This window comes from Parasteatoda tepidariorum, chromosome 9 (assembly GCF_043381705.1).
Source record: "Parasteatoda tepidariorum isolate YZ-2023 chromosome 9, CAS_Ptep_4.0, whole genome shotgun sequence".
Taxonomy (NCBI): Eukaryota; Metazoa; Arthropoda; class Arachnida; order Araneae; family Theridiidae; genus Parasteatoda; species Parasteatoda tepidariorum.
The window spans coordinates 14,447,677-14,459,946 of NC_092212.1; the positions used below are offsets into that span (position 1 = coordinate 14,447,677).

At 30.1% G+C, this 12,270-nt stretch overlaps 1 protein-coding gene across 1 annotated transcript in view; it reads right to left on the reverse strand.

The window, feature by feature from the left end:
• The window catches only part of LOC107440461 (multidrug resistance-associated protein 1), a gene marked incomplete in the record, with an annotated part of 56,196 nt that overhangs the window by 28,965 nt on the left and 14,961 nt on the right, over positions 1-12,270 (reverse strand). The window contains 7 exon segments of the mRNA XM_071185973.1: positions 650-843; positions 1,304-1,388; positions 2,912-3,058; positions 4,168-4,305; positions 5,692-5,757; positions 5,900-6,154; positions 7,347-7,521. Coding sequence (XP_071042074.1) covers positions 650-843; positions 1,304-1,388; positions 2,912-3,058; positions 4,168-4,305; positions 5,692-5,757; positions 5,900-6,154; positions 7,347-7,521 — 1,060 coding nt within the window.

The window sequence follows — 12,270 nt, forward strand, 5'->3', positions numbered from 1 at the left end:
TATATATATATATATATAGAATTTGATTCCATATTTTAAATCTCTATAAAAATGGTCTTTATTCTTACGAATAAACTAATGGATACAATCAAATTCGTACTGCGATATCATTCATTTGTCTAAATCACTTTGCACGATTTTTTAAATTATTCTTTTTTTAAAAGACTTTATAAGTCAATAATTGTATTTACAAGATTTTCACGGCTTCCATACATTTATAATAGTCGTATTAAATTTATCTCGCAAATTTTTAAAAAACTCTTAAGCGTTTATCTGAATTACCACTTAATCTCAATATGAAGACATAGCCTGAAAAGTTACATTTATCATATCTTCCCCGAAGTCCGTATTATTGTGCTTAGTATTATTGTGCTCCTTATTATTGTGCTTAGTGCTTGAAGGTATTCCTCATTTGGTAATAAAGTTTGAATTGAAGTTTAAAAGGCGAATTCTTAACTTTTTTTTTCTTTTCGTGTTGAGTCAATTTTTTTAAACATGTATATTAAGCTGTGTCCATTTTTAACACGCATTTTGAGCCTTGATTAAAATTAAAGAAACACGCCATTCTTTCGCATGGACACTAACAGCTCATATGCGTTAATGAAGATATTTTTTATTTAAAAAAATACACTTGTTTCAAAATATTTACTTTTATATCTACGGATCCATTCGTTCTGTTGATGTCTCCAAGCATTGCTGACAATAATGATGATTTCCCCGATCCCACAGGTCCAATAACGGCAACCAATTTACCCTTTGGTATATGCAGCTCGATGTCATGTAAGGTGCACTCTTCTTCTCCCGGCCATTTGAATGACGCTTTCCTTATCGTCAAAATATCACCTGATGAATAAATTCTTATTTTATCTACTACGTAAAATTTAAGAAAATTATATTTCTTTTTCATAGTTATCGATACAATTGAGAGTAGCAGGCACTAGACAAGCAATTCCAAGCCAATACCAATATTAACACGTTGAGAGCCGCGTCAGCCATCGGTGGCTGACACTGGACTTTCCATTTAGGCTACGTCAACCACCGGTGGCTGACACTGAAATTACATTTAGGCAGAGTCAACCACCGATGGCAGACACTTAAATTACATTTAAGCCACGTCAACCACGTGGCTGACACTGAAATTACATTTAAGCTGCGTCAACCACCGGTGGATGACACTAAAATTACATTAAGTTAGTAATTGGTTGTTAAAATATTGATTTAAATTCATATGAATGCTTGAAAAAAAGATTTTACGAAAGGAAAATAAACATAGTTACTAATTACTATTTAATTCTATAGTTACCTTCGTCGGGTTCAGTTCCAATAACCCCTGGATCCGTGTTTTCTGCTGCAAAAAAAGTTCGCAAACGCTCCAAAGCTATGCTAGTCTTGAGAGATAAGAAAAAAAAATTTAGTAACTGATATAATATAAGTCAAAAGTAACTGATATAGTAACTGCAGTAAGTAATAAAAATTTATTTTTTAACAAATATAATATAATATAACTATAATATAATATAATATAACTATAATATAATATAATATACTATACTATACCATAATAATATAANTATAATATAATATAATATAATATCGAATTTTATCTTTACATTTACAAAAGAATCATTTCAAAATCATTATTTAGTAACCCACGAAATAATAGATCCTCTTTATATATTTCGATACATAATATTTAGAATGAAGAAAATCGGTCGGTATTCGGCCGATCCCACAGCCGTGCATAAAGTGCAAAAAATTTAAAATCTTTTTATAATGCGTCCTATCAAGAAACTAATTATGGTAAATATGGTACTAATTATGGTAATTGTTTGTGGTTCAGTGCTCTTTCAAAGTCGTTATAGTGATAGTTAGCATATCATCAAAGCAATGGAAAGACACTTTTTTAGGAACCAATTAAATGTTAGACATTTTCACCCTACTTAGAATTGTTTTGTATACTTCGCACCAGAACTGGTGGGCTCCCACTGATTTATCTGATCTGACAGGATTCAAAGAGATAAGATAATGACATGGCTGGGTGTATAGTCTAGTTCTAGTACATGTACGACACACTCATTAATATGGTAAAACAAATGATAATGCAAGTGCACGGCCGATATACCCCCACCCCTCGTTATACCAATCCGATATATATGAATGGTGATAAAATGAAAAAATGATTATGTACAGTATTTACACTAGTTGCAATATTTTTAAGATAATTTACCATCCGCTGAGAAAAAGGCTCCTAATGGGCTGAGTGTACTATTTTCCTTTAAGAATTCTTTGCTAAAGATATCATTAAAATTTTTCCGTGTCAAATTTTTCTGCTTTACTAAAAAAGTTAGCATTATGTAAGACATTGTATTGAGAGAGCTTTGAAAGATTTAAGACAAGTCATCTCTTAAAGTTTGATTCCTAGCATAGTATGGAGATATTGTAACGGATAGTAATCTTTTATTACGTAAAATGTCAAGTTTATGCAGTAAGTGATCTGGTGCTGTGCGTTTGCTGGTTATGCATCAGTGATTAGAGATCTTATGCTGTCTACATATAGTGGTGTTTTTAGGTTTACTGGCAGTTTTCAGTGTTTTCCTATCTCTCAGAGCTTTTAAATCTCTCCAAGTTTTTGAGATGTTGTCTTTTATATGGTCATTCCATGTAAGCCTATTATTTAATCTCCGGCCAAGGTATTTAGTGTTCTGTACCTCTCTAGATCGCCCCACCAACTACAGCACATCTATGCAGGAGTTGTCAAACTATTGTATTAACCAGAGATGTTTCGTGTTAAATTTTAGAAAACAAGAAATGAACATTTGACAAAACATTATATAACGCTATAATAATTTGAGGTACCACTGAATGCTCTCAATATAGTAAAAAAATATGGGAATAGTTTGATTATGTTCACCTGTATCAATTCGGAAATGGATTCGGGCAAAATAAACAAGCCATACTTCAGCTGCTCCATAAGTGTGATTGTAACAAAGGCTTTTGTTGGATCCAAGACATTATTGCGATCCATAAATAAATAAGTAGCAAAACTTGCCACAGATATCTAGGGAACAACAGAAATATTTTGTGAGAAATGCCAAAAACTACATTGTTTGTCAATAAAAAAAAAGAAAATTTCTGAAAAAAAAGAAGAAATTGCCATAATAACCATGCTCTTACAGACTAAATTAATACAATCGGCCACAGCAAATATTAAAAGTTTAAAAGAATATGAAGAAATTATCTGTAATGTATAGTTTTGAAAAACACCTTTCTACATCATCGTATAAAATGATCACCAAAAAACCTTTTTCTAATTTCATTTTGGTAAATAGAAATTTTATTCATCATCTCGTTAAACATAAATTGCATTATAACTACATAAACTATAAAAATTTTAAATATCATATTCAGATCATAGTACCTAATTGAGAATTAGAATTATTTCATGAAAAATAATGGTCATGTAATATCTATTGTGGTAAACACACGTAAAGCACCCCTGACAGTCAAATTACACTCTGCAATATTAGTTTATAGAAAATTTTTAACTACAAGAAATGATAGAAAGGCAATATATGAAAACCACCAAGTGAAATTATACAAAATGCAACTATTATTTTTCAGAACAGATATAATAATTTCATAAAATATTATGTAAATTTAATGCTAATTTAATGTGCTTTGGAGTAACCTGCACTTACCTTTATACAATTCTCTGACTTTTTGTTAAAGTTTCCAAAACAATTTTTTTTTCAGACGTTTTTTTTAATTTTGGGGTTTTCAACGTCTTCTGGAACCTTGGTCCTTCAACAAAGTTTGCAGTTCTAGAAGTTTTTTGAAGTTTTCCCGAAGAGTAGTGAATGTGACTCAACACTACCTTCAAGACAATACCGTTACATACATTTACAGAAAGTACATAACGGCAGATAAAAGACGCTTCAAAACATATTAAATAGGTAACTCGCATTGTATTTTCAAGGATAATATTTTATTGAATCAGTCCTTGCAAATAATAGCCACACTATATAAGAATATAAAGAATACAATTTTTTATGATGTCAACATCTATCGTTAAGTCAAATATTTATTTAACTTATGTGGTGGGTAATCAGATGTATTTAATCCCTTATAACCTTCTTTCTAACTATAACTAGAAAACAGGTTGCTTACCATGATAGGTGCACAGTAGAAAACGAAAACATTGACAACTGTACACATTTGGGAGTATAAAATCAGCTTCAACTCTTTTCTTCTTTCCTCCGACACTTTTGCTAAAAATGCTATTTCCCAGGCATATAATTTCAGTATCTGAAATGAAATAAAGATTTAAAATAAGTGACACGAAAACTATAGGGCACAGTTGGCAACTTTTGAGCTTTTTAAGTAAACTTTTGTTCCAATTAAAAGAGAAAAAATCTTCCGGTTGACAGTGTTAAATCACATGAAATCTAACTCAAATCTTAGCGAAAGAATCTTTTTGAAAGAATATAGAATGAGTCACTAAAGAGAATTGATACTTGATGGGTTTAATTGTCTTCCACGCTACAAAATATTTTGCATAAGGCATTGTAGTTCGCAGTCTTGCAAATACATCTGCCAAACATACAACTTGTTATTAACATTCAGTTGTAGTCTTGAAGGACTTTCCTCGCTAAAAATAGAATTTTTGGCTGTATTTAGGGAAAACTTTCGTAATGTTCCGTTTTTCTGGAAAAAGTTTTTACAATTTCTTTCCGCTCTTTGAATTTTAGAGCATATTTAAAAACCATTCTTCTACTTCGTTAAAAAAAAATTTCAACTTTTTGTTATAAATTGAAATATAGTAACACATTTATGAACATACCACTAATCTTTACTTGAAAGACCGAAAACTTGTAACACTCAAAGTGCTTATTTCTTTATATTATTAATTTTCAAACTTTTTCTCTGGATTAAATAATGTATTGCAGAAATAGCATACACACAATGGTTTTTAGTCTTACGTGAGAGAAAGAAAAACATGATAGTGACATCTCCTTTGATTTGTAAAAAAAAAAAAAAAAAGAAGTGTGGAAAATGAATATATTAAATTATATAATGACAAACTTTTATCACATATAGCTGCATTTTCTCATTCTTATTATTTTCATTTTATGAATAACAAAGCATGAATAAGTTTGCTAAATAAGTTTAATTTTTTCGTTAAATGAACAATAGAATTCAATAAATTTTTTTTAAAAAAAAACTTAACTTAATTTTTGAAAAGAACACGAATTATAATTACGAAAAATACAAAGTCACTGTGACGATTGCGAAAAGCTATTCATTACCCTTATAATTAACAATATGATATATTGTTCATTACCTTTACAGTTAACAATTTGAAATCTTGCTCATTTCCTTTCCAGTTAACAACTTGGAATAGTGTTCATTACCTCTATTGTTTACAATTTGAAATATTGTTCATTAACCTTTGCAGTTAACAATTTGAAATCTTGCTCATTTTATTTCCAGTTGACAACTTGAAATAGGGTTTATTACCTTTAACACTTACAATTTGAAATGTTGTTCATTAACTTTTGCAGTTAACAATTTGAAATGTTGTTCATTAACCTTTACGGTTAACAATTTGAAATGTTGTTCATCAACCTTTACGGTTAACAATTTGTTGTTCATTAACCTTTACAGTTAACAATTTGAAATGTTGTTCATTACCTTTATGCCGCTGAGGATTTCATTCATAAACTTCAGTCGAGTGTCTTTGACTTTCATTTGTTCATCCTTTATTAAAATAAAACAAAAATACACGAGCATTATACATTTTGATAAACAATCCGCATAAAAACTTCCTTGCAAAAAATATAAAACAATGTGCATTCATGTAACTTCCTGACAAATCAAGGAACATAAACTTAGAACTTACGGTAAATTTTTCGCTGTACCTGGAGATGTAGTAGCCGATAGGGAGTAAGAAAATTATGACACCAAGACCAGCAAGTGTTGCCATTCCAATGTACTGCCACATAATTACAAGGATGACAATGATTCTGATTGGGCAAGTGAATAGCTCTGCGCAGTAATAGGTGAAATAGGAAAGTCTCTGAATGTCCACGGAAAGAAGATTGGATATGGAACCACTGGTAAATTCCTTACGAGCAGCTGGTGACAGCAAAAAGTTCTGCAAATATTAAAGAATTAAATATAAATCATATAGTGTTCTTATACCGCATGGCAATATTATCGAATTTTTTTTTAATTGGTAGGATCAGCTTGGCTGTTAACGTCAAGCTCGAGTTTCACTAATGGGCTGTAATAAATGCACGTGCGTGTACTACACTACCACAGATACGTCGGGGGACAGATGTTGGTAGTAATCATCTGGTCTCTAACCACCCAAACTCTGGGGACAATACATCAGAGAAAGTGTAGTAAGATAAGGTACCCAGACGGTAGAACGGGGAATTAAACCCCGAACAAAGCAGTGGCAGACGAAGACTTTATCCCCCACAATAACTAATCTTTCATTTTTAGAAGAAGATTGTTTAATAAATGTAAAGTGGACAGTTCGTGTCAGCTAACAAAAATAATAATAATAGAATTATAAATAATAATAACTCTTCTTGTTTTAAAATGCAACGAAACTATAAATGAATTTGCTTATTTTCGAACATGGCAATATAAATGAAACTCTTTATTTATAATTTTGTTTCTTGTAACTAAAATAAAAAAGTTTCTATTTACCTTAAGATTTCTTGATTACTTATTTCTGTGACAATTGTAATTTATTATCACAAAAATAATTTTAAATTTTTTTAAAATTTAGCTAGACTGTTGTTAAGCACTCCATTTATGGGATTCCTTCCAATACTTAATATTGTCCACTGAGATACTGTTTCTATAATGCTCGAAACAAAGGCAACCACTACAAAATTTAAAGCAGTATTTGTTTATCTACTCTTTATCTTTATAATATATTTTTTCGTTTATGGAGGAATAACAAATCGGTTCAATAGGCTATTTTCAGTGAGTTCTAAATTCAGTGAGTTCAAAATTACTTTTATAAAGTAATTTTGAAGTTCAGATGTATTAATTGTCTTGACTAAGTCACCATTCCACTAAGTCACCCTGGAACTAAGTCACCATTATAAAATTTCACTTATTATTTACCAATCTTCTCTTTATGACTTTATAATTATTTTTTTCTTTTGTTTATGGAAGAGTAAAAGATCATCTCAATTGGATATTTTCCGCGTGTGTGACTACCAGTAAGTTAAACTTTTATAAAATAGTTTTGATACCCGGGTTTCATCTGTATTAATAGCCAAGAGAATCACGTGTCATAATAAGTTAACTTGATTATATTGTTTTACCTTTCTATAAACTGCATTCATGAGGGCCGACTTCATCTGTGCACCAGAGTTAAAGAAGAAATACACTCCGAAATTATCGAATATTTTTCCAGAGGCATCTACTATGTAAAACAAACTCACATACAGCATACCTCTCCACGCAAAATGATCATGCTCAACAAAGTCTATGAGACGACTGAAAAAAAAATTATAATAAGTAAAAGTTTTCATGTGTATAAATTATGCACAAATTAAAAAAGTATGTTCACCTTATTATTCACGTTGTTTTTCAAAACATTGTTCTGTGTTGTTTCTCAAAATTTATTGTTGAGGTAAAAAAAAAAATTCTTTAATTCTCTAAACCCTCAAAATCTGAATATCCCATTTGGAATCTTTTTTCTTTTCAGCTGGTTCTCAGTGAAGAGTAAAATAAAATTTTAGCATTCTTAATTAGAAATTATTTATCACTATTGACTTTTTATCTGTGTTAGATCAGTTTAAAAAAATTTGGTCGTCATGGATATTTAAATTTTTAGAAATTAAATTTCACCAATTAAATATCAGGTATTTTTGACGAGTAGTTTTAAAATTAGCGATTTCTGAAATCGTAACTTTAATTATAATCACTCTGTATCGTACTATAATCACCCTATATATCAGAGTGCTCCAACCGGGGAGTAACCCAACAGAAGTTACGGGCAGCCGCAGGGGAGGGTGCTTACCGGCCGTGTACATTGCATTATTTTACACATTTATGTTTGAGCAGTCTATATATGGACTAAATGCTTAGCTAATGGTTAGCTAAGTCACTATCTTATATCTTGTCTGTTCTCATGAGTCAATGAGAGCAACCACGTCCGATAATGAGTAATTAGAACAATTTTAAGTCTGACTTTATTGTCATTACACCAATTGCTTTTTATGACACTAAGTCCTAAGAAACTGGAGTTCATTTAAGAGATTGACCAGTGTATCAAATCATATTAAATTTGTAACGCCATTATGTTAGCTACTTTTCTGAATTAGGTCCCATGAAACTAGAAGAACTAAAACCATATAGTGTAAAAAATTAAATCAACATCAATGGGCTACGTTTTAAATAGTTTTAAAGGAAATTTTATAAAAAGAACTATTAACTTCGTTATTCAAATATTAAAACTTTATTTCAAACTTTTTTTCAAAGTTATTAAATTAAAAAAAATGTACATGTACCAGGTTTTGCTTTTTTCCGTCTTGATATGGATAAGCTTTCAACCCTGTTCGAGACAGGGGTTGACAATGCAACATTTTGTATTCACAAGAAAAGAAACTTCATAAAAAAGTCGTAGGGCATTTGTTGTCAGGCAAATGTGTTTTTTTTTATTTGTGTCTGCCTCTTTAGTTTTAAAATATCATGATCTCGTAAAATGGGTATTTGTATTTTCCTATATTTTAGTGAACACGAATATCTGGTTCCACCATTAGAAAAAATTAAGAAATGAACAAGTGAGTTATCAGTGAGAGGAAAGAATTCCTAGGATTGCTGGCACCTAATAGATGAATACAGGGACCTTTTTGTAACGTGAAAGTAGTGGTTGGAATACCTTCATAACCTAGAATATATTTTTATGTTTTCCTTCTCTATTTATATTTCAACTTAGCAATGGATTGTAAGCCGTCTTTGTAATGAATGCACGCAAGACTGAATTAGTATACATAGTTGACAATAACTACAGATTTACGGATTATCCAGAGATGCCAACTGCTCCGGACACGCCAAAATAATTAAAAAAACGGTAAATAAATTCAAAGTAAATTTTGAAAATATTTGACCAATTTTGCTTGTTTTTTAGAAGATATAGCATGACATTATACATACCCTCCAACTTATGAGGATTTTGAAAATAATTCTTTCTAGTGGTAGCGAACCAAAGTAGAAATTTTTAAAGCAAATGGATCTCTTATAAAACTTTTATCAGAACTAAAGAATCTAGCCAAATGGCCTGCACTTTTATAAGTAATAGTGGAAAAGTTACGCTAAAATTGATTTTTTTTAAATATTAAGACATTAATTTTGCTACCGTCTGAAAAGAAGATTTCTGAAACTACGGAAATTCCGTAGCAGTTGGAGGGTATGCATTATATATTAGAAGTGGTGAATTTTATAAGCCTACGAATTATTTAAAAATAGTGGTGGATAAAAATTTACTTAATTGAATTTATTAAACCAAGAATCACGATTGATAAACTACCACTTTAAAATACATATTTGCTGTCCAGAGCAAGTTGGCATCTCTGATTATCTGTTGTATTTCATTTTTAGATAAAAAGTGGCAGTGAATTTATTAATATCGTTTTAATCTTTGGATTTATAAATTTCCTTTTCATTTTTGGATTTATAAATTCCTTTATTATTTTTGGATTTATAAATTTAATTTAATCTCATATTGACCTCTACTAAAGGCAAATAAATCAATCTGACATAACTGAACAAGTCATTGAAACGAAAATGAGTGTAAGCCATAGCAATTAAGAAAAGTTGATTTTATCTACAATTGTATTTCAATTAATTTTCACTACCATTTGGAAAATACTTCCTCAGAAAGAGTGAAATTTGGCAGGGATGTGTAAGTGTAACAAAGAAAAAATAGGTGAAAACAGGGTACCAAGGGTAGTTAACTAGTTGAAACTAGTCAGGATTGATTGATCTTTTTGATCTATCCAAGACATTTTGAATGCCCTAACAGTAGAAAAACCAATTAATTTCGATAATATATTATACCACTTTTTCCAGTGCATAGTTCTCATGCGTTTTAGAAATTTTAACCGGTTAACGCCCAGCGTCAGGACAGTCCCTTTTTTCAAAGACATTCATTGTGGTGGGAAACTTTTTTCAGTATTTTCATTTATCTGGGTGAATTAAAGGATTCTCAGATTCCACAATGATTTAGTTATTTCTGATTAGATCTAGAATTCTAAGGAACAAGTACTTTTTGATCTATCAAAGACATTTTGAATGCCCTAACAGTAGAAAAACCAATTAATTTCGATAATATATTATACCACTTCTTCCACAAAACCACTTTTTGTATCATTTCAATTTATAAATTCGGGACGAAATGGGTTAAGAAAGCATGTATCCTTGTATATTTAGTATATATTTAAACACTAATCAGAGACTCCAACTAATACTGACTCTTCGTAATTTCAGAAAATACTTATCTTATTGGTAGCACGAGAAATGTAATAATATTTTAATTAATTAGAATTAAAAGAATATTGCCCACCACTAAATACGAGCAATCAAAACAGATAGATGTAACATCATAATTAAATTACGATCTATTACGTTCTCACACAACTGCCAACTCTTACACCTCCTAAGGAAGAATTTTCACAACGGTAGCAAAAGATTAATTGAAATGCAGTTGTAGATAAAATTAGCTCTAGATTACTGTGACTTACATTCAATTTTATTTCTACAACTTGAAATGTTATAACTTGAATATAAAAATTTGAAGTATTATCACATAATGGCTGACAAAATTGCATTTTCTTAAAATTTATGGCTCTAAGAATTAAAAGAAAATTTATAAGATTGATTACCAAGCTGAATCTTAAATTTAAAATACTATGGACAATCCGTAATTACTGGCAACTATAATTCGAAATATTTATGTAATATTTTTCTTCAAAAAAAAAAAAAAAAAAAAAAAACTCAGTGTTGGAAAAAGTCAGCTTTGGTTCACTACCACTGAAAGAAATAGTTCGAAAGAAACCTTGCAACGTCCATTATACACAATTGGTGTCCTTTTTAAGTTTTAAAATACCACATTTATTAATAACTTTTGCGAAGTAAATCAAACGAAATTTCTTTATAGTCCCTAAAAAGAAAATGTGGTCGATATTGATTTCATTAAAGTATTTTTAAACTCATCATTGTGAGTAACTGTGATATAAAAAATAACTTGCTAACCTTGAAAAAATAGATTGCTTACGTCTGTTTTACATCGCTGTTATGACACAAATGTTTTATTCTATTTTCATTTCTTTTTTTCTATTTTTAGCAATGCATCAAGAGTTGTACAACAAGCACCGCTAAAAAGATTGTAAACATCACAAGTTTTTGGCGATCAAATCACTATGTTAAAGAGAATGAAAATTAATTTCATGACTAGCAGAGTGCTTTTACTTTTTTTTCTTCCTCTTTTTAATGCGTTAGATGCCAGAGCACGCAATTTTGGAACAATTTGCTTAATAAAACATAATTATTGGATTCTCAATTACCTACCTGACAACTTTTTTTATTTAATAATCACTTGTGTTAGTAATATGAGAATTGCATTACTATTACATGTAATATTACAATTTTTTTTTCGTAAGAGATAAAAGATATTTTTTCTCTCTTTTTGTTTCTCTTTTTAACGTTTAGGTGCCAAAGCATACATTTTTGGGACAATTCTTTTAAATAAACTTAATCATTGGCAACTCAATTACTAACCTGCCAACTTTTTTTATTAATGGTTTTCCCCTGTGTTAGTAATATGAAAATTGCATTACTATTACAGGTAATAATATGCTTTTTTTTCGTAAGAGCTGAAATCACATTTTTTCCCTTTTTTTTAACGATTAAGTACCAAAGCAGGCAGTTTTGGAACAAATCTTTTATTAAAACATTATCATTGGCTACTCAATTACTATCCTGCCAACTTTTTTTTTATAAATTTTTTTCCCAGTTTTAATAATATGAAAATTGCAGTACTATTAGAGGTAATAATATACTTTTTCATAGGTGCCAACTTACTTCTACAAGTTTTACTATTTAATTACCCACCAATTTATTAAAACTTTTTCAGAAAGCGGATCATTTGCCACCCCTTTACATTTACTTTCGAGGCATATTTGCTCCTTAACACGTTCACGCCGGAGTGACCCACCGGTGGGTCACGCTAGATTTTCTCATCTT